At 42.1% G+C, this 23,747-nt stretch overlaps 2 protein-coding genes and 1 long non-coding RNA gene across 4 annotated transcripts in view; 2 read left to right on the top strand and 1 right to left on the bottom strand.

Annotated features, from left to right (window-relative positions):
• The window catches only part of LOC147201974 (glypican-5-like), a 60,532-nt gene extending 51,476 nt beyond the window's left edge, over positions 1-9,056 (top strand). Inside the window, exons 10-11 of one of the 2 annotated variants that reach the window (XM_086116390.1) lie at positions 5,215-5,324; positions 8,332-9,056. In XM_086116390.1, coding sequence (XP_085972516.1) covers positions 5,215-5,324; positions 8,332-8,421 — 200 coding nt within the window. In that variant the 3' untranslated portion in view covers positions 8,422-9,056. The remainder of the gene's footprint in view (positions 1-5,214; positions 5,325-8,331) is intronic. The other variant, XM_086116391.1, reaches the window with a different exon arrangement.
• An 821-nt stretch (positions 9,057-9,877) lies between these two features.
• On the bottom strand, positions 9,878-12,307 carry LOC147201973 (uncharacterized). Its single transcript, XR_015101445.1, has 3 exons — positions 12,294-12,307; positions 10,101-10,181; positions 9,878-9,943 (listed from the first exon to the last, which is right to left on the bottom strand). It is a non-coding gene; the product is annotated as an uncharacterized LOC147201973 (long non-coding RNA).
• An 8,197-nt stretch (positions 12,308-20,504) lies between these two features.
• Positions 20,505-23,747, top strand: part of gpc1a (glypican 1a) — a 39,980-nt gene continuing 36,737 nt past the window's right edge. Inside the window, exon 1 of the mRNA XM_086116481.1 lies at positions 20,505-20,925. Coding sequence (XP_085972607.1) covers positions 20,739-20,925 — 187 coding nt within the window. The 5' untranslated portion in view covers positions 20,505-20,738. The remainder of the gene's footprint in view (positions 20,926-23,747) is intronic.

Below are 23,747 nucleotides of genomic sequence, written 5' to 3'. Positions count from 1 at the left end.
TCCGCCTGCGCCTGCGGTAAGGCCTCGCGTCGGCCTCCGGCTGGATTGCTCCAACCCCTACCCATTCCTCCTCGACCTTGGTCCCACATCGCCCTAGACTTCGTCACGGGTCTTCCTCCGTCCCGTGGGCGGTCCGTCATTCTAACCATTGTGGACCGCTTCTCTAAATCGGCCCACTTTATCCCGCTGTCCAAGTTGCCGTCGGCATTGGAGACCGCCGACCTCCTCGTGAAGCATGTTTTCCGTCTCCATGGCATCCCGCTGGACATTGTATCCGACCGGGGGCCCCAGTTCGTGTCCAAGGTGTGGAAGCGGTTCTGCCGGTCCCTGGGGGCCACGGCGAGTTTGACGTCGGGATACCACCCGCAGTCCAATGGACAGGCGGAGCGCGCTAACCAGGATCTGGGGGCGGCCCTCCGTTGCGTGTGTCTCCACCGTCCCTCGTCCTGGGCTGACCACTTACCTTGGGTGGAGTATGCGCACAACACCCTCGTCTCTTCAGCTACTGGGCGGTCCCCTTTCATGACGGCCTACGGATACCAACCACCGCTGTTCCCGTCCCAGGAGGGTCAGGTGGAGGTTCCGTCGGTGCAGTTCCACCTCAAACGGGCTCATCGCGTGTGGAAGGAGGCCAGGGCCGCATTGTCCCGCACCGCGTCCAGGAACCGGCAGATCGCGGACCGTCGGCGACGCCCGGCGCCGACCTATGTGGTGGGGCAGAAAGTGTGGCTGGCTACGAGGGACCTGCGCCTGGCCGGCACGTCTGCCAAGTTGGGGCCACGGTTCACCGGACCGTTTGTGGTGGACTCCGTCGTCGGCCCCGTCACAGTCAAGCTCCGGTTGCCGGCCTCAATGAAGGTTCACCCCGTGTTCCACGTCTCGCTGATCAAGCCGGTGGCGACCAGTCCCTTGGCTCCGTCTCCCACCCCGCCTCCTCCTCCGCGGGTTGTCGACGGTGACCCCGTGTACACTGTGCGGGCCATCCTGGACTCTCGGCGCAGGGGTAAGGGGTTCCAGTATCTGGTCGACTGGGAGGGCTATGGGCCAGAGGATCGGCAATGGGTCCCCCGCTCCTGGATCTTAGATCCGTCCCCGATTCGTGACTTCCACGCTTCTCACCCGTCCAAACCGGGTGGGCCGCCGGGAGGCGTCCGTTGAGGGGGGGGGTACTGTCATGATCCGTATTCGGCAGCAGGTGGCACGCGTTCACTTCTGTCGCCTGCACACCTGCTGCCTATTTGCCAGAGATTGCACCTGCTATATCTAGGCGCTCCGACAGTCAAATCACTGCCGGAGTATTGCATGCCGTGCCACTGCTGTTGCCTATGATTGCCATTCTTACTCGATACCATTCGCTGTTGGTTAAATTTTCGTCGTCCCAAAGGAATCATTATATTAGCGTACGTGAACTAGTACTTGTCTTAAACATATTTCCCTTGCCATTTTTTGCAAGCGTTTTCTGTTGTCGCGTTTCCTTATTTCCTGGTTCTCGTTTTCACCAGCGCTTTCTGTTGTTTATTTGACGGGGTTTTGTTTGTAATAAATATTTTTGTTTTGACGAAGTCCTTGTCGGTGTCTGCTCCTTCGGGGATCCACTTATTCTCTGTTACGTACGAAGCAGTTCCCTTTTCCTGCTTCGTGCGTAACGTGACAATTGTCCAATTGATCATATTGTTGTAACTGGTTGTATTTGTGTGCAAACTTGTTTAAACAACAGTTTAAACACTTGTTCTCTTTCAGCAACCAGGCATATTTTTCTAGATTAAAGCTTTGGAACGTGCACGTGTGTCTCTGTAAGGGATTTTGTTGCTGCATAGAAAATCAGCATCATCTGTGTGGCTCACTCAAGTTCTGATTTATGGCCATGCTCCACCTGCCCAAAAGAGGCTTCTTTTCCATTTTTATGCAATTATTACAGAAGCTGTCTTGTTTAAAAATCACAAGTGAATAGTAGAGATTCATTTGTTTGGAAAGGCAAAGTTGCTGCATTGGTGTTTTCCACCATCTGTCCTCTTTAGCCAGTATAGAGTATGTAGCCAGTACTGCTGTCCTTCATTTGAACCTTTATGTCAGCTCCTCTGGGAATCCCAGCTGTGCTGGAATGGCGGTGTTAAGTAATATGTAGGTCAGACCCTTTTTGCTGGGCTGTACCAAAAGTGACCTGCAAGCTGCAGTTAAATTGTTATTTTAACATCGACCATCCTCCTCTTCCATCATTGTGGCGAGGTCCCGACTGCATCACGTGCATGCCTTTTGACAGTGTTCATCACTCATCTGAGATTTTGGCTGTGAGATATACAGGCTTGTTACAATGATGTCAGCAAACCAAAGGGCATGGCAGAAGAGACTCTCGGGTGTTACATTAGTATTTAGTGTGGCTGCACTTGAACAAACCCCCCCACCCCCAAAAAAAACCGCAAAAAACACAGTATTGTGATTTTTGTGTCGACTCAAACGCTTGTATGGAAATTTGGTTTATCTGTCATTGGATTGGATAAACTTTATTGTCAAATGTACTGTATGTGTAACGAATGTCATGCTGGGTGTTCCAGCGTACCAGCGTGATTTGCGGCTGGCACATTTGACAGTTTGGTGCCTGAAAGTAGACGAAACTTGCCTGCTGGAACCACATCAAAATATTGACGCAGGTAGTATGATGCAATGGCAATCATTGTATGTGGTCTTTTATTATTAATCCTAGTTTCGTTTTTTGTATCAGGCGTGTTTTGGGGTTGTCTTGTCTTTTCACGACAAGCAATTTTCATTTGTATTTATCCTTGCCTTTTGCAAGTGTTGTTGGTTTGTCTCATTTCCCTGTTTGTAGTCACCAGCATCAGTCTTGCACATTTATGTCAATACACTGTTTTTGTCCAAATTCTATTAGAGTCCACTGTTGTCCGATTCTGTTCCGCAACCTTCATGAACCATTTCAGCCCGTCAAACATCCATCCATCCATCCATCCATTTTCCGAACCGCTTGATCCTCACTAGGGTCGCGGGGGGTGCTGGAGCCCATCCCAGCCATCTCCGGGCAGTAGGCGGGGGACACCCTGAATCAGTTGCCAGCCAATCGCAGGGCACACAGAGACGAACAACCATCCACGCCCACACTCACACCTAGGGACAATTTAGAGCGTCCAATCAGCCTGACATGCATGTTTTTGGAATGTGGGAGGAAACCGGAGCACCCGGAGAAAACCCACGCAGGCCCGGGGAGAACATGCAAACTCCACACAGGGAGGCCGGAGCTGGAATCGAACCCGGTACCTCTGCACTGTGAAGCCGACGTGCTAACCACTGGACTAACGGGCCGCCCCCCGTCAAACATACTATATATAACTTATTAACTTACTTATTATATATAACTATAGCAATAAATAAATAAAGTATGTATGAGCAGTTGAGGATGAAGTGAACACCAGCATAATTAACTGTCAACAAAAATAGGCAGCAGCATTGTATTACATTGTCTTCACATGGAATAACATTCTAATTAGGAAAGACACCCACAATACAGTATCTAGTATCAGCAGCTTAGTGACAACTGCACATGAATGAATGCTTTACAAACAGCTATTTTGTCCTATAGAGCCTACCTTTTATATTTAAGTATGTTGTTCAACTATAAAGTGTATGTTTGTGTAAATGTTGGCGTGAACCAGTGCACCTCCCACATGGATCCTGGAAAAATGTCAACACACACACACGCGCGCACACACACACGCACACACGCACACACACACGCATACAGTTGCATGAGTGAAAGCGTTCTTCATTTAAAGGGGGAGTTTGCAGTTTTTCTACTGTGAATTTAATGTCGCCTCATGTCATTTAATCATTATAAAGTCTGACTTAAAGCCGCGCCTCTCACTGACATGCACAAATGATTCTGAAACATGGCCTTTCACAATGATGTGCTATTAAAAGTTTGTCGCGAAAAATCATCACAGAGAACACTGTTCAGCTTCAAAAACATAGCAGTGGTAGCAATACTAAGCTAGCATTAACACTAAACAAGGATCTCACGGTTGGTGGTAGCATGGCTTATTTGCCATTTATTAGTGTGACCAAATCGATTGGATGTTTTGTTTTTTGGAATGTACAGTCAAATTAAAATCTAAAAAAGGCAATAGTTGTACCTGTTACTTTTGCCTTCCTAAAATGTTGGGTTTTATCACTCAAAAGGCTGTCGCCCAAGGCTTTGTTCACACTGTAGTTAGTCATGATTTTTTTGCCCATATATGACATGTATCAGATTTTTTTTCATGCATTGTGAACACTACAGTTTCAATTATTTCTAATCTGACCTGGGCCTCTATCGGATGTTGATATAAATTGGACATGTGCGTGATGTGTCTGCAGTATTAATGTTCATCTATCTACATCCAACCTATACGCAATCAAAATCCCGATATGCACGCCGCGCTGGTGGAGTAGAGTGCTTAGGAGGGTGACTACTAAGAATCCTCTGTGAATCTGAAAAGTTGTTTTCAGTAACAGTGTTGAGTAACACATGCTTCTTGCATCACAGACGTGTTGCATTCACATTAAGAGCTTAATTATTATATATATATTTTTTTGTAATGTGAATGCATAACATAAAATGATCGGATTTAACACAAATTCCGAATTTGGCATCACGCCATTCAATGCGAACGTAGCCTAAATTGGCTTTGCAATCTGGATGAAAGTACAGTATGGAAATAGTAATGCTACTTGATGTTTTTCTTGAAAAGCTGAAATGTTCATCTTTTGTCCCATAACATTTTTATGTAAATTTAACATAAAAAAATGTTTTCAATCTCCGGCAAAAAATTAAAAAAAAAATAGTATAGGAAATGTCAACCACTAAATGATTGCATCTTGTGATGTTACACATCACACCAATGCAAATAATTGCCACAATAACAAAATATTTATTAAGGAAACTGCAAAAGGAATTTCTATGTGCAACTCTTATATTGGGGAGCTAAGTCAAAACAATATTTGAAAGGTAATGCCTCTAATCAGATTACATAGAAAGGATTTTGGATCGGTTTATGTTGCTTTGTTGTCAACTGAGTTGCCTTTGTGGTGTGTCTGAACTTAAATGCTTATGCTCAGTCATTTTCTTATCACTATGCCATGTGAGTGACCAAACACAATCAAAGTGCTGCTCTGAAGTTGCTTCACCAGATAGATAATCATGTTCTCTTGGGTTATTTATGTGCTTAGGTATTAACACAGCTGATTTATCCAGTGGACACCGTCCAGTGATGACGGATAGGGCTCCTCTTCATCCTCCTCACCGCCACATTCCCCATCATGTCAACTCTCCCCCACTGGTAGGCAATCTCTCGCATCCTCATCTTAAACCCCCTTTTCACTGCAGGACCCTTAATAAGCACTTTTCAATTGACCATGGTACACAATGAATTGAATTGTTTGCGTTGCTATCAGATAACTGCTAACTTCTACGATGCAGCTAAAAGATTTGTATCCTGAATATGTAACTCCGTTACTGTGTGTGTATGTGTGTGTATGTGTGTGTGTGTGTGTGTGTGTGTGATACACACATACACCCACCCATCCATTCATTATCCAAATTGGTTATCCACATAAGGGTCGCAGGCATGCTGGAACCTATCCCAGCTGTCTTTGGGCAGTAAGTGTGGTACACCCTGAACTGGTTGCCAACCAATCGCAGAGCACAAATAGCCAAACAACCATTCACACTCAATCACAGCTATGGACAATTTGAAGTATTCATATAACCCACTAGGCATGTTGTTGGGATGTGGGAGGAAACGGGAGTACCCAGAGGAAACACAGGCAGGCATGCAACATTCAAATTCCACACAGGAAGCCTGGATTCAAACCCCTGACCTCTGTCCTGTAAATCCGATGTGCGAACCAGTCAAGTGTCTGTCTGTCTTTGCAGCATGGTATAGCATCTTTGAAGTCAAGATGGCGCCCGAGTAGGCAGCCGCCAGCGAGTGCTCTCATGAGCCTTGCTTTTTTTTTGTTGTTTTTGTGTTTGTTTTGTCACTTTGTGTTTGTTGTTACGTCGTGTGGACCTGATGTGGACTTTTTTCAGCATTTTTTGGCCACGACATTCATCAAGGAGGAGACTCTGTGCTTGGTGGTTGCGCCTTCTCGGCAGCATGGGTATACCAGCACTGTTTTTGACTGGGAGGAATGTCGGCGCCATTTGACTGTCGTTGCTGGACAGTCCCGGGGCGCTTGTGTCTTGCACCTGTAACGGGCAGCATTTTTCACAGCCTCGCTTTGTTCAGCGGAGAGATCGGTGCTGTTGAACGGTCTGGGGCTGGATGGATGTAAGGCTTGAGGAGCCAAAGATGAGAAGAAAGGAGCGTTAGCGCGGAGCGCCGATGTGGATTTGGAACTGGGAGTTGCGGCTTGGAGTTTGAAGCGGATTACGTGGGACAGGAGAAGTGAACTGATCTATTTTCGTCAATGGACGCTACAGCTTCGTGTTTGCTTTCAAAACTTAGCTTGTAGCAGACGTGTGCACATTTTCAGCATGACATCTCTGATCCACTGGTGAAGGGACACTTTGATCCTCTCCTCTTTCATCTATAACTGCTTCAGACAACAAAGTGTATGCAGAAAAGTGGTGAAGATTGCATGACTGTTTGTGTCCTATGTGTTGTGTTGTGTTATTTTTGTTATTTTGACTTCAAAATGGCGCCGCGAGAGTGGCTGCCTTTCCAGCAGCTCCTATATTTTGTTGTTCTACTTCTTCCTTTCATAACTTTGCTGCTGTGAATTGGGAATTTCTCCATTGCGAGACTAATAAAGGTTATCTTATAGAAGTGGTTAGAACATCTGCCTCACAGTTCTTTTGCTTTGGATTTGAATCGTAGGTGCTCAGGCTTCCTCTGTCTTTTTTTTTTTTTTTACTTAGTTACAATTTTTTAAAGCATATTTGGTACTGAGTAATCCACAAGTGATTACAAATTACATTACTTTAATATTATGGTATTATTGGGATTACATTACTATAAAGACATTTTATAACAGGTAACTAGTAACTGTATCGGATTATCTTGCTTACATTGAGGGTTTGTGCCTAGCTACACTGAAAACAATACATTGTAACATCTTCCAAATGTAACGAGTGTAAACAGTAAAAACTCATGTTTATTTATTTATTCATCAGTTTTCAATTGCCGTATTGAGATAAAGAGTAGATCAAAGAAAAGTATACGTAAGCAACAACCCTTTCATTCTGATTTTCACATTTTAAGATACATTGAAATATTCATTTTATATTTCAAGTTATCTGTTTTATAAGATATACATTAATACACTAACTTTAAAGGTCACTGTTGGAAGCATGGGCTGTACGGTCGTTGGCTGGTTAGCACGTGTGCCTCACAGCGCAGAGGAGTTATGTGGAGTTTGCATCTTCTTCCGACATGGGTTTTCTCCAGGTACTCCGGTTCCCTCTTACATTCCAAAAACATGTGGGGCAGGTTAATGGAACACTCTAAATTGTCCTTAGGTGTGAGTGTGAGTGTGAATGGTTGTTCGTCTGTGTGTGCCCTGCGATTGGCTGGCCACCAGCTCAGGGTGTCCCCCCGCCTACTGCCCGATAACATGTGGGATAGGCTCCAGCATGCCCGCGGACCTTGTTAGGATACGCGTTTCTAGGTAATGGAGTGATGGGTGAATGCCTGAAGCATTTTCTGTTAACTGTAATGATGTTTAAGAGCCTTCAAGTGTCAGTAATTAATAATGAGGTAACACAACATCTCCCCCCTGCTTACATCATCAGTGTCGTTTGCGTCACCTACACCGAACTATGTGATGTGGTGGAAATGCAAACCACCTGGGTCACAGGAACTTTGTATGACTTGGAATTTATATTACCAGGAACTGAACATTCCCGGGCTTCTTGGTTCAGGAAACTGTATTATAATAGTGAACATGCAACTTTGTCCTTTTTGACTTCCAACTTTGTCCTTTTTGACTTCCATCAAATTAAAGATGAAAGGCAGGTTAAACAATGAGTATATAAATATAAGATAAGATATCCTTTATTTGTCCCACACTGGGGAAATTTACAGTCTACAGCAGCAAAATTGGGGGGTAGAAAGAAGAAAAGCAAAGTGTTAGCATTCATAACTATTATATCTACTTTCTAATTTTCCTTACATAATTTTTGTTTGACTTTTGTCAACCTGTTACTGTGTATACTATATATGCTCAATAAACAATAAACAAACAAACAAACAAACAAATAATATCTGATGCGCCTGTATAAATCTTCAAGCACCTTATTCACTCACCTTTCCACTCTCTTCCCTTTTACATCTTCTACATCAGACACCTCTTTCAGGTTCAGCCAGCATGCTGACTCTCCAACTACTACATTTGAGCCTGCCGACTTTCCTGTTGCTGCAGTCACCATGGTAACCCCGCTGACGGTTGAGTGACAGAATCGGGGACTGAGAAGCAACCGCGTCCAGTGTGTGGTTGTTTAGTGCTTAAAATGTCTTTGAGCACAGTTCGGCCACTCGTTTTTAGTTTGTGCCCAATAATGATCATTGATGGTGTTGTTGATGACGATGATGATGATAACAATGACGGAAGACGAACTGTTGATTCAAGAGTGTGAGCATTTTATATTACCTGCACTGACCGCTGCGTGTGTTCACTTGTATTTAACTCTCCTAGCATACTTTGTAGATGGCACAGCACTACTTTTTTCAAGAGGTGTAAATACAAATCTATATATTATATATTTATATAAAAAATATGTAGATTAATTTTCTGTAAATAGTGCATAATATAGAAGACAGCAGACTGACATGTAGATATTAATTGTATTTTTTTTTATCACTCACTGATATGATCCATGACAGCTACAGTTTGTAGTCATAGTTGTATTATTATGGTAGTAGTATAATATATATATATATATATGGTAGTATAATGTAACAAAGACTCCAACATTGTTATGAAATGGTGTGCTAAATAGGCAAAACAGCCACTCACAGTGCCTTTCCACTTATGTCACATTATTTGAAATAATAAAGCTGTTGACAAAATGCCAACTACAATTTTCTTTACCAGCATGATGAATGCTTGAATGCTTGAATGCTTCTGTAATGGTGGATGCACAGGCCTTTTACTTTTACTTTATCCTCTCCAGCAAATGGCATCTGGTGTAAGACAAAATGTTTTCCTTTTGTTGTCATGCAATATGAATATAATGCCTATTTTTGCCACAGTTTTATATAGACATATTGGCATCCCTTTTCACGAAGTTAAAAACAATCATACATAGATATACTGTAGGTATTCCGGGTAAGAAACAGCCATCTGCCTGCGACTGGTTGGCAACCAGTTCAGGGTGTCCCCCGCCTACTGGCCGAAGACAGCTGGGATAGGCTACAGCATGGCCTATGACCCTTGTGAGGATGAAGCGGATTTGAAAATGGAAAGATGGACACAGCCATCTGCTTGACAAGTTGGGAGAGATTACATTTGTCATGCAAGCTTTTCCCCCCCAAATGTGATCAATTTTATCAGCTTGTCCTATTTGATCATGTAAAGCGGTTGTGAAAGCGCTATATAAATGAAGCTGTATTGTATTGCGTTCCCTTTAGTTTAGTTGCATCTAGTGGATGCATAACAGAACTGCAGTCATGATTGTAGCTTTCTATTGTATCTATTATATGCCTTATAATACGGTGCACCCTATATATGAAAACAGTTTTAAAATAGGCCATTCATTGAAAGTGCGCCCTTATACTCCGAACTGGCTTATTGCGCGGAAAATACGGTAATCCAAAAAATAAAATACAATGACTTTTTCAACTTAAAATTATGGTTTCCCCTCACAATTTTGCCCCCTGTATCCCCTACCTATATGATTTTTGAAGTCCATGAAGGAGGTGCTGGAGAGCATGCCGTCAGGGACTCCCTGATTCTGCTGAGGGACAAATAGAAAGAATGCCACACCTGACCTCAACCCAAGTGGTACTGTTGGTAGATTTCTGAGAAGTAAAGAAATGGGCCGTCCAACATAATGTGCTATGTATTTCTTATTGCTGATTGGGGGAAGATAAAGTAAGTCAAGTGATAATTACCCATTACACTCGCACAGTTCAGTCCTTCAACCTTGAAGGCAAATCAAGTTGAAAGTGTTTGACAGTCTTTCATCAGCCTGCCTGTAAAAGAAACACAGGCTCCGTTGAAGCAATCAGACAAGTCTTGCTGAAGGGCAATTCAAGTTCCTGTATGAACGTCTTGAATCATCCAACCCAAACACTCCAAGTCTTCTACCATCCATCCCTGCAATAGTTTTAATCCCCTGCATCTTATTTTTGGGTTCCACTGTTGTGATGCGTTAAAGTTTCCCATATTGTTTTTGCATGATGATATTGCTCAGTCTGGTGACAAAATCTTCAGTTGGGGTTTGCTTATGAATTCATTGGCTAGTTAGCTGGCAATTGTTTTTGGCTTCAAGAGGGGACGATCCAATACGCGCAAAATACTTTAGAAATAAAATCTTAAGAAGTTCGTGCAAAAGGGCAAACAAAATCAGAATGAAAGGTGATTGGATAACTGACCGTTATGTGATTTTGAAACATTTTTCCCCATTATATGGAAATACTCAATTTATGTGCAAATCTGATTTTGACCTATACTGTAACGTGATGTAGTAGAAGTCAATATACAGATCATGTACTTCCTCGGCAAGTAATCTCATGGTTTTGTTGAAATTCATGAGCAAGACACTGCAGCTTCTCTTCAACCCTGAACAGGTAAAAACAATTATGCATGCCAATGACACTTGCCAGCAATGAAGATCCATTCGTGCTGCTCTATTTTGCACAAGTTGGAGCTTGTCAATCAATCTCTTTCTTAAAAGCACCAGCACATTGAGCAGTTGTCAAAATTCTAACTGAGCAGTCGACTGTTAGTTTCGGAAATAAGAACCACACTTGATGACAGACGATATGGCTGTTGAGTGTTTTCCTCTCCATAAAAAAACTGACCGTCACTTGATGTCAGAAAACTTTGAGCAAATGCTACCAAAATGTATGTGCACATCCCTACCTATGCCCACATCAATGTGTGAAAATCCCAAAATGATCGCACCAATATATTTTTTTAATGAACATTACCGTCGCCAAAGGTGCCCACTCAAGCTTAATGTTGCTTAATTAATGAGGAAAATCCAAAATATTCTGGTGATTGTTTTGATATTTTTTGATATATTGTCCATACAAGCATCAGCGGTTGTCAATATGCTGAGATACTCTCGAGCTTCCTGGCGACAACAATCATTTATCGAAAACAGATTGACTGATGTCTCCTTTAAGCACTTTCATTGAACTTTGATTGTCACTGCATACTTCTGTGCTGTATTTGTTTTTCATTCTTCATATCTAACACCAACCTGTCAAATGTCTATTTGTCTCAAAGAATTTACCATGTGAAAACAGTCTGGCGCATATTCACGTGAATGGTCATTAAGACGAACAAGCGCTTCTAAATAAATAAAATTGAAATTTGAATGAATAAAAATTGAAAACAGTCGAGAACCCCACCGTGGAACACGGCATTTGATATTGCTGACCTTACCGTTAAAATAAACTCAGTGTCTTCCATAAGAGAACACTTAAATCAAAAACCTGCAGTAATTGCAAAGTCATACTTAATTTTACATTTCCTGGTTCATTGCACATTGCTCAATCAACGAAAACAACAACCGCAAATGTGGCACCAGTGCTTCATTTGAGAGACTGCAGTAGCTGCTAAAAGCCTTTTTGTATGTGAATCTTGGAGAATAGAACCTCAACTTAACCATGAGCAGAAGCGTCCTCCAAACATTTGGTGACAAACTATTCTTTCTAATATTTTACTTGGCACGTGACTTTCAGGCACTTTGACAAATTAGCAATACTCTTCCATCAAAGAAAGAAAAATCCAGACGTCACAAATACATATATATCCAAACACCCACACACCCACACCCAGCCCCCCCCCCCCCCCCCCCACACACACACACACACAGCGGCTGAAATATTGAAACTCTGATAGAACTGAAAGTCAAGGGCCGCAAACAAAACCCATTGAACCTTCAAGATTTGAAGACTAATTCGTTTGGAGGAATGGGCCAAATTCACATCAGAGCAATGCATGCATCTAGTTTCTCCACACAGGAGGCACTTTGAAGCTGTCATTGCAAACAAAAGCTTTTCGATTGGTAATTTCAAGATTTTTTTTCGTATGTCATTTCACATAATTACACACAACGTAATTTCAGCCCTTACTTTTTCTGCTTTCCTTGCATGTGTGGATTATGTGGGTGGTTCCTAACATCTGGTGAACATTTCATGTCAATAGCACCTTTGGACATGTATTCAGTGGTTGAGCCAAATGTATTCAGGGACAAATGGTCCCATGTTAAATACTTATTTCAATATATTAGGGGTGCAATGAGACAAAAAAAAAAAATCACGGTTCGGTTGAATAATTTAGTGTCACCATTCGATACTTTTTTAATACATTGCAAAATGTTCTTGCTTATATTTTAAAAAATAAGTTTTAAACTTTACACAGCTATACAAATTGTGCATCTATGCCCATTTTCAGACAGTACAAGAAACACACTGAGGTTTAGAACAAGGTTAAAAAAAGGTGATTATGAAAGCAGGACAGTTATGGCAGGATAATAATAAATAATAATATAATCATCATTAATAAAATATACTTGCAATCGCTATTTTATTACATTACAGTATTGCTATCCCCCAAATACTGTATTGCAGTCCAATTTCAAATTTGTGGGACATTAAACTATGGGAGAGTGTATAGATGCATTTTGCAAAATGGGAGAAGGAGATTTAAGCAAAAAAAAAAAAGCAAAGCAAAGTTATGTACATCATTTTTATAGACCTTTAGGATATATTTTTTTGTTTTTTATGAAAATGACCTTTTATAAGTCCCTTCTGAAAATTGCCACTCTTTTATAATTCCTCTTTTTACATTAACTGACTACAGCAGAGCCTAACCTTCATTAAGATGAGATTTTTCAGGTTGGAGCCGGTCTCTGTTGGCCTGGACCCCAGCCAATAATTCACTCCAATGCCATTATGTCAATGTTTATTGGTAGTGGCCAAGTGATTTTATCTTGAGTGGCAGATAGTTTGGAGTGGGAGTGGCAGCTAAGATATTAAAACAGACATGGCTTCATTATTTATTTGATTTATTGTTTATAGTTGTGTGTGCGTGCGTGCGTGCGTCTGTGTGTGTGTGTGTGTGTGTGTGTGTGTGTGTGCGTGCGTGTGTTTTATACCAGCCAGTGATGATGATTGTGGACCATTTTTACTGTCTCTGCAATAATGCATGTAAGTACACACTATCACTATATCCACCGTTGTGTCACTGATGCTTGCCATCTCTTTTGCTTCTGGCAGATACAACCCAAAATGACTTAATGAATGAGCTCGTGAAAGAAACATGTCATTTTAACTCCTAAGCTTGGTCGAAGACTGTGTGCTTACAAGTCCAAAAGTGCAGGTTCTATCAGGCTTCTCAGCTTTAGTTCTGATTCTTTGTCATCTTCATGCTATGCTGCTTCACAGGCATGCACTTGGAAAAAGAGAACCCATTATGACAGCATGATAATTATGTGCGAGAACGTGCAGGAGCAAGGTGCCAGTATGATGACTTGAGAATAAGTCTAGGAGTACAAATTTATAATTTACTGACTTTGATATGGTTGAGCCAACAGTGAGCTCTTTGTTGTCAACTGACACTCCCCAACAGGATTGTTACATGAACCTTTACCACCCAGCTCTCCGATTGTACCCATTTGCAGTGAGGTTTTAACGTCATAAATCAGGATCACATAGAATTTTTGTTGATGAGGAACACAGCCAACTCACCCGGCAGTGGATGAATTACTCTTTTTATTTTCCCTTGACACTGTGAAGGTGTCATTTATTTAGACAATGTCCTGAGTAAACTTTGTTTTCGGTTAAGATGGTATTTCATATATGTATTTTTATTTTACTTTTTTTTACCACCAGGAAAAATATTCAGTACAAATGTGATTGCCAGTAGTCTCACATATTTCCTACTATGACAAGCCGATCAAGTAGCAGTGTGTTGTTCTTACTCATAGACAACCATTTTGTGAGACAGAGTGATCAGACAGACCGAGTTCAACCGCTGTCTTAAAATAACTTCAATCATTGAAATAGGTTACAGCCACTGTGAAATGAGAATTTACATTTCAATCCCAACCAAAACATTTATTTTATAATATAAATCAGATGAGTGACATTACATGACATCCATTCAGAGCTGGGCCCCACACAACTGAAGTAATTTATGTACCCATGTCCACCTTAATCCAGCGATAATTCCTCTATTTATGAGTGATGTGCCGATGGCAACGGAAATATCAATACCACAGACATCGGATCTATGTATGCTAATATCAAATTCAAATATTTATACTTTTGATACTTCAGACATTTGAGATAATGTATATCATTTACAGCAACACAGTGGAAAGAAAGTAAGTAAACCGTTGAGTTCCTGTCTCAATTATATGTGGTTGGTGAGCATGACTTGTTCTTCCCCGGATAAGTGCGTCATGCGTAAGCGCAGTGGAATGTCCCGGTGCTCAGTCTGTCACTCAGTCTCAGTCTTAGACTGCACAATTGAATTATAGCAGAAGGTAAACTGAATCATTTTATGGCCATACCACCCTCCGTATGCCCGCTCTCATCCGATGTCTAAAGCTCAGCAGGGGCGTCTCTAGTTAGTGCTTGGATACGAGGCCGCCTGGGAATACCAGGTCCTGTGAGCTTTGGTGGTCCAGTGCTTAGCGCGTCGACATCACAATGCAGAGGTACCGGGTTCAATTCCAGCTCCGGCCTTCCTGTGTGGAGTTTGGATGTTCTCCCGGGCCTGCGTGGGTTTTCTCTGGGTACTCTGGTTTTCTCCCACATTCCAAAAACATTCATTTAGTTCACATAGTTGTCAATTTATGACTTTTGTCATCGTATATCATACAATTTAAAACAAAAAAGTATACTTATCTCTTGAAACGTTATTTACTTTTTTCTATTTTTAATTAATGCATTTTTTTAATATCTTGAATTTGTAAAAAAAAAAAAGATATATATACTGTATATCCATCCATCCATTTTCCGAACCGCTTGATCCTCACTAGGGTCGCGGGGGGTGCTGGAGCCTATCCCAGCCGTCTTCGGGCAGTAGGCGGGGACACCCTGAATCAGTTGCCAGCCAATCGCAGGGCACACAGAGACGAACAACCATTCACGCCCACACTCACACCTAGGGACAATTTAGAGCGTCCAATCAGCCTGCCATGCATGTTTTTGGAATGTGGGAGGAAACCGGAGCACCCGGAGAAAACCCACGCAGGCCCGGGGAGAACATGCAAACTCCACACAGGGAGGCCGGAGCTTATACTGTATATATATATTTTTTTCACAAATGAAGGGTTCGGTGAATGTGCATATTAACTGGTTGGGTTCGGTACCGCTAAGAAGGTTAAGAACCACTGCACTCGACGCGTGCGTTATCAACCAGCAATAGTTTTCATCAATGCTCTGGTTTAGCATGGGGAAAAGATTAAACATAAAATTTTGTCAAGAGGCACTAGAGCACAAATGATCCAGTGATACACTCCATTGTTTTCCTGTGGTGTTAACGCTGACATGTTGTTGCAAAACAAAACAAATATGAAAGAAAATCTACAACCAAGGGGTTTAGAAATACTGTTTGCCATTATTTTTTTCATCCTAAATAAAATAATATTTTCCAAATACAGTACCCAATCACAAATCCCTTGGAAAATAAATAGTTAATGCATTAATTGAAGTATGTACTGTTAAACATACATCACAGCATGTGCTTCCTTATGATAGATGAGCCACACATAAAATACTAGTAAGTTAAAACATATGGCTTTTGATGGCCATTGTCAAGGTGCCCATAAATTTTAAATCCAGGGATTGGAATTTTCGAAAGCACAAGATAATTTATTGAAAGTCGCAAAAAAGGAACGATAGATTTATGACATTTGAGGCCTCTGGTGATCTGGATTGAGGAGTTTTCAAAGTGCTCGCACAAATCCTGAACCGGATTTTGAATTTGATGGCAACTCATTGTTACTCGTATAAAGCCATTATTAGTTTAAATTCAATAACAACAACAACAAAAGACAATTGGGATCATTTGCAACCAACAATACGGCAATGGCCATTGATTATTTGGAACTACAAGTTTGGCCATTCCAACTTTGATGGAACTAGTTCATTTGATTTCACTAGATTGATGCCATAAAGTTTGAGTTAGTTTGAATATCCATTCATCCATTTTCAAATCTGCTTATCCTCACAAGGATCACGGGTATGTGTAGGACCCTATCCCAGCTGTCTTGCGGCAGTAGGTGAGGGACACCCAGAACTCGCAGGGCAGACAGAGATAAACAACTACTGTATTTACACCCACAATCAATCATACCAAAGGGCAATCTGGAGTGATCAATTAACCGACGATGCATGTTTTTGGAATGTGGGAGGAAACCGAAGTACCTGGAGAAAACCCACACAGGCACGGGGAGAACATGCCATCTCCACACAGGAAGGCCGGAGCTGAAATCGGGCCGCCCATACATGAATATTCTGTCCATAAATGTAAATGGCAGATACCACATCTGAAATGACAAGAATATATATGATACACTGCGATTGGCTAGCAACCGATTCAGGCTGTCCCCCGCCTACTGCCCGAAGACAGCTGGGATAGGTTCCAGCACCCCCCGCGACCCGAGTGAGGATAAAGCAGTTCGGAAGATGAATGAATGAATGAATGAATATTTGATACAATTCATAGTCCTACACAATCTACTGTATATGTATGTGCAGTATATTTGAAGTTGATTCTTAATTCTTTAAAAATGTACAGTATCTTAAAATAAACACCCAGGTCAAACCATTTGACTCTGGTGGCCTGTGCATCCGGCACTCGACACATCTGTTTGAGGTGTGGCTAAAATATTCTGCAACGTGTGGACTATTGCCTTCCTTCGAGGTGAAGCTCTAAGGAAACAGTCTGCATACCAGTACGACCTTGTTTCTGCCTTTCCGCCATCAATATTCGATCATTTTTTTTTTTTTTTTTTTTTGTGATTTCTGTGTAGGCCTGCCCGGTGGTCCAGTGGTTAGCACGTTGACCTCACGGTGCAGAGGTGCCGGGTTCAATTCCAGCTCTGGCCTTTCTGTATGGAGTTTGCATGTTCTCCCCGTGCCTGCGTGGGGTTTCTCCGGGTGCTCCGGTTTCCTCCCACATTCCAAAAACATGCATGGCAGGCTGATTGAACACTCTAAATTGTCCCTCGGTGTGAGTGTGGGCGTGGATGGCTTTTCGTCTCTGTGTGCCCTGCGATTGGCTGGCAACCAGTTCAGGGTGTCCCCCGCCTACTGCCTGGAGACAGCTGGGATACAGTCCAGCAACCCCCGTGACCCTTGTGAGGATAAGCGGATCAGAAAATGGATGGATGGATGGATTTCTGCGTAGATCTTGGTCCCTCACACGGGAACCACTGCAGCAGAACGAAATCGTCTTGAGACACAAACACCTGTGAAAAACATTTCAATGCAATTGATAGAAGTGCATACTATGCACTCAATACCCATCTGGTATCCAGTGAAGCATAAGATTTGAACGCCATCACTGCTCCGAAAATCCGAACTGCGTTATGTTTTGAGACACAACAAAGAGATGCAAATCACTGGAGGAATGCAAGACGGACACCAGTCGAGATTGTTCTGTGTGTCAACGCGTCAATCACTGTTCAAAACTGGATTAGCATGAATACCTTTCATCCCACCTCTTCTCATCTGAGCCTAAACAGAATATAAGCGAATCACAAGTGGCTTCCTTATTATAGGCATATTGTTTGGGATTTCTGCATTTCCGAGGTGTCACTCAAACTTCAAGATTGCCAGTGACCTTTCCTGGTTCTCCTGCTGGATGGATGTTCGATGTGGTGAACGACTGCCTGGTGTCAGACAGCTCATTCATCAAGTCCAGCAGTCCTGCCAGAGTGAGCATGAGAAGGTTCTGAATCCTCCACCGGTGACTGATTTCCTTCAAGAGATGCATATTGGTAATGATCATTTGGTTGCACACATCATGAAAATGACCACATAAATTAAATGGCCCCAAATGTTGCTGTTTAAAAAAATGGAATAATCTTGATTAATTGAAAATGTCAGATAGGAATAATCTTAAACATTTTTATGATTAAAGAGGTGGAGAACTGCTCTGCATCATCCTGATCCATTTGTTCACTCTTGATGCTGTGTGCCCTCATTAGATGGATCCTATCTCAGCTTTTCACAGATAAACTATTTAGACTAAATATTCCGAATGAATGTGAATAGCTGAATGGATTTATTGCCAAGTGCAGGCAGGATGATGCGTTCCCAGACTTCTTGAATTACCATTGCATAATCCACCAACAAGCGTTATGTGCGAAAATACTCAACATGAAAGACATCATTATTCTGTGCGCATCTAGAGAAGGCGATCACTCTGAGTTGTTACCACACACTGATATGAGATGCCTCAGTAGTGGGAAATTCCTCCAAAGATTTTGGGGGCTCTGTCCAGAGATGAAGGAGTTTTTCCATGTATCGATCTGGACATACAGAATACGAGCATCTAAATGACGGTCAGTGGCTGTTGGAATTTTTAACCGTACTGACAAACTTGTTGAATGACCTTAAAAGACAAAACAGTGACCAATATGATCAGCTTGGTTAACGCTTTCAAACAAAAGATGCAACACTTTCACCTCAAAGCTGCTTTTTCATTGGCAAATTTCCAGAAGCTGGCATCAGAGCAAGGCAAGGCCCGTGAGCAACTTCACAGTGCACGCAACACAGAGCAAATTGATGATGGTCTGTCAGAGTTTGACAAACGCTTTCAAGACCTTGCTTTGCTTGAGCCAGTCGCTACTTTCATTCATTCATTCATTCATCTTCCGAACCGCTCCATCCTCACTCGGGTCGCGGGAGGTGCTGGAGCCTATCCCAGCAGTCTTCGGGCAGTAGGTGGGTCGCTACTTTCATGTGCTGTCCTTTTCAGGAAGATGTTGAGATTGATTCACTCGCATCAAACAGTGCAACACCGTTTCACATGAACTCTTCGGAGTGGAAGGTGAGATTTTGACTCGACAAACCGACATTGAGCTGAAGTCGAGGACTCATGAACAGTTCTGGAACATACTCACCAAGGTAAAGCATCTCTACATGAGGAAATGGGCTACCTCCTTGACTGCATTATTCGGCTCCGCTTATTTTTGTTAGTCACCCTTTTCATACATGAAGTTCATGAAGTCTGCCATGACTGATGTGTGCTTGAGGCTGGTTGTCAGCAGCGACTATGCAACCCTGGCTGATTCGATTCAGTGCAAGTCATCAAAGTAAACTCAGGTAATTACAAAAAATGAGCCAATGAGCCAAACGCAACGTTGGCTCATTCGGTTATGCAAGGTACAACAACATACATTGTAGAGACAAAGAATCCTCAGTAAATGTTTTGCATTTTTTAAGTGGGGAGATCATTTTGACTTGGTACTTTGCATGCTGAAAAAGTGGACGAGTGGTTCGCGTGTCGGCCTCACAGTGCAGAGGTGCAGGGTTCGATTCTGGCTGCGGCTTTCCTGTGTGGAGTCCTCTCTCTCCTGTGGTTGAGAGGAATGAAATGTATGTTGCACATAGAGCACATTTGACAATAAAGTTGCCTTGACTTGACTTGACTTGAAAAGTGGATCGGAAAAAGGATGGATGGATGGATGTTGTACTGTTGAATAAAAATGCTTGAAATGAATGAAAAAAATTATCTTAGTCAAATGTTTAATTACTCTATAATTATCTGTGTTGTAAGTTCCAATGCTTTAAAGTGGCAATTAAAAAGCAATGAAATGAAAATTAATTTCGTTTCCTGAAATTCCCGATGGCCACCCCGCCCCGATCTCGGCGAACCTGATGATTGGTTGAAGAATGCGAGGAGAATATCAACATTTGTTACGCCTTCCAAATCCTGACACCCTGCAGGTAGCGCTGTGCGAACGCTTGAGTGAGAGGGTCAGACGGTGTGAGACAGCAGAAACGGGCATAGCGTCACACGAACCCCCTAGGCTACATTACTTGTTTTATTCTCGAAGATAGTAGAACGTTATTGATACAACATATTTTATCCTTAAACAAGCAGGTTACCCTGTGTAAAATCAATCCGGCTTTGATAGTGACATCTCTCCTCTCTCTCTCTTTCTTTCTCTCTTTCTTTCTTTCTTTCTTTCTTTCTTTCTTTCTTTCTTTCTTTCTTTCTTTCTTTCTTTCTTTCTTTCTCTCTCTCTCTCTCTCTCTCTCTCTCTCTTTCTCTCTCTCTCTCTCTCTCTCTCTCTCTCTCTCTGTCTTTGTCTACGGCATCCCTCCGCCTCGAAGAAGGAGAAGGAGAGGGGTTGCGGGCTGTACCTGACACTCGCAGCCGCGCGTGGTTGTTTCTTGTCCGCAAAAATACAGCAGGCTTCCAGCCCGGTCTGTATCCTGCTTATCCCTCTCATAATTCCTCTATCGGACCCGTCGCTGGTTGAAACGGCCGCCACACTCCTATGGTGCCCGATACGACAAGTACGATTCGAAGAACTCCCGATACGTCCTAAAATGCAGTTTTTACCGGCCGGATATTTTTGGACTACGCTTGTGAAGATGATTGTCCTGGCGCTCTCTCTGCTGCCGGGTCTGAGCGGGGCAGCTGGGCCTGCACCGGACAGGAGCTGCACCGACTTGCGGCAGTTCTACACTGGGAAGGGCTTCACGCTGGCCGGAGTACCTCAAACGGAGACCTCAGGTGAGTTTAGGGAAAACATGAAGCAAAACAAAAGTGTTTCTACACTTGAACCATTATCTCTCTCTCTCCAAAAAAAAAAAAAAAAAAAAAAAAAAAAATCGGTGAGAGTGAGACTGAGTGAGATTGATTGAAATGGTTCTTGTTTGATTTATCATTCTGCATGAGAATCTGATGGTTTTGTTTTATTCCTCCTGAAAACATTGGGCTCCTCATGCACTGTAAATATGATATCACTTACTTGCAGAACAGTGTACAGTATTCTCGTTTCCAATTTCTCTGACAATCCACCTGGGGTTGCACCCTGTACACTTTATATCAATTTTCATCAAGATGAGGATAGTTGGGCAGGTTGGCAAAATAATCTATGATCTAGTCTTTTTGTGTGGTTTTCACTGCATCCCTTCAAAAGCAAATTACCATTTATAAAAAGAGTACAAAATATGTTACATTTGCATCAGTTGGAATTGCGTCAGTGTGTATGCCAATTTCCCCATGTGTGTACGTGTGGTGCTGAAATAATTCCTGGCTGTGGCATGATATAAAACTGTATGTGATGCTTATCTGTGCTACCACAAATTATAAACAACAACACCAACAACAACAAACTGGTCTGAACATTTGGAGGTGGTTATGCCAGGGCAATCAATATTTTTTATAATGCACCAGTAAATTACCTGCATGTCATATAATCAATCAGATTGAGAAGTGGTTGGTCAGCTTGTCAGTCAACCAGACATCACACGCCAGAGTCAGAGGTTGAAGTGTTTGAACTGTGAGAAGAGAAGGGATTGGGAAATAAAGTGGCTTTTTTCTTGAAGGCAATCATCTGCCTGTGTCTTTTATCACTTAAAGGTGGACAGCGGCAACAGCCCGGAAATAAGGAGACAAAAGACTGTGGTGTGCTTGTGTGCAAGCTTTGTGATGCAGAAGGTCATTCACATATGTCTTGTGTGGTGTGATATGAAGCAGTTTGCGTGTGTGGGTGGTTGATGCTGAACCAGATACCAACACACAGACAAAAAAGGCATATAAATGCAGTTAGAACGAGTAATTTGTGGGCAGACGGAGGAAGGAGGGAAGGAGACTGGAGGATTGGGTGATGTACAAAGAGGGAGGGATGGGGAACCAAGAGAGAAATCAAGAGAGAGAGAGAGAGAGAGAGAGAGAGAGAAGTGAGTCACTCAAGGACTCAGTGGGTGCTTCAGGGATAGCCAAGGAGTCCAGACACAGCTCACTCCCTTTCTCTCCATTAAAAACTCATGTTTTATTGACAGATGAGGAACACAATGTCTTAGTCTCTTAGACCATGATACGCTCTAGTTATTTAAGCAAGAGATTTGCCTACCGACAAAATAATGGAAGCTGACAAACAGATGTAGAATAATAGTGACAGGCATGGAAGAATACTGAGAGGCAGGAGAATTCCCCAAAAGAGAGGCTCATAATTTTTGTAAATGTACATACCGGTACGAAAGCTCTTGTGCTCCGGGAGCAACAGACTCATCTCCACTGTGTATGACACACTTAAAAAAATATTTGTTGACAATGACTCCTGATCCAAACAATATTTGATGCAAATAGTTGTGGCAGACATGTCAGAACTTTGTAGGAATATGGGGTCCAGTCGTTATTGTGTTTCATCTTACAAAGTTTTTTGTTTGTTTCTTTCAAAAAAATGCCCCCCCCCAGATGGACAAAAACAGGTGGATTTTACTCCTCAGAATGCCGTGTTTAGAGTCGTGGGGCTGGTGAAAACATGTTCTTATGAATAGACTTTTTGGGTTGACTTCCCCTTTCAATGCTTATTGTAAACTCTCTTTTTGTCAGAGCCCTCTCATTTCCCTTTTTATCTTAGGGCAACTGTTTTTGATCAGATGGATGGATGGATGGACAGGCAGTTGGACAGATGGATAATAGATAGATAAATACAGTAGATAGATCGATAGATAGATAGATAGATAGATAGATAGATAGATAGATAGATAGAGAGAGAGAGAGAGAGAGAGATAGATAGATAGCCTGGACGTGCACCCAATATCTGTGTTTGCCGTTTGTTTACTGTGTGAACAGTGAAGCCCAAAACAACTCAAATGGGTTACTAATTGTAGTTTTTTGGAAAAATACGTCATCGTCGAAAAAATAAAAAATCCAATTTGATCATAATGGTAAATGGGGTGCATTTAAATAGCACTTTATCTCACCACCACTGCACTTGACAATTTCTTGGCAGAAAGTAGACTGTTTAATGATTAATGCATCAACATTTATGAATTTACCATTTAACCAACAGTGTAAGGTTAATAACATAAAGTATATTTTTGTGAAGAGTCGTTGAAGCCAAACAATATGTTTAGTTTATTGTGGTATGTATGCTCCATGTCTGAACAGTCCTAATATCTTCTCACTCCCTACTCACATCACCATTGTCCCACAGGTTTCATGCCGTGTGAATGCAAGTCATCATCTTTCGTGCTGTCTGTCACTTTGTCTTTGTGCCTGCAAGCACATTTTCTCACACATTGTATCCTTCACCAGGCCTGTGGTAAAGTTCAGCTCATCATTTTTTGTATGTGTGTGGTGTGTGTTTAAAAGTCGTGAAAGCCAATACCTTCAAAAAGTTTCACTCACAAATGCATTATTTCGCAGAGAAGCACACACCCAAGTGATCAAATGACCTGGCGCAACAAAATGAAACCATTGTGTTTTTTTCTGTTTACTGAGAATTGGACTCAGGACTGCATTGGATTGTGTTTGTTTATTGGAGTTTGGTTTTATGAAGTAACATGTAAGACAATGTAATGTCAATTAACATTTGAAAGAAT

This window comes from Hippocampus guttulatus, chromosome 7, assembly GCF_054856545.1.
Source record: "Hippocampus guttulatus isolate MCC_2025c chromosome 7, RoL_Hgut_1.0, whole genome shotgun sequence".
Lineage (NCBI taxonomy): Eukaryota > Metazoa > Chordata > Actinopteri > Syngnathiformes > Syngnathidae > Hippocampus > Hippocampus guttulatus.
Note: the sequence above shows the minus strand (reverse complement) of the source record. Positions and strands in the feature narration are given on the sequence as shown.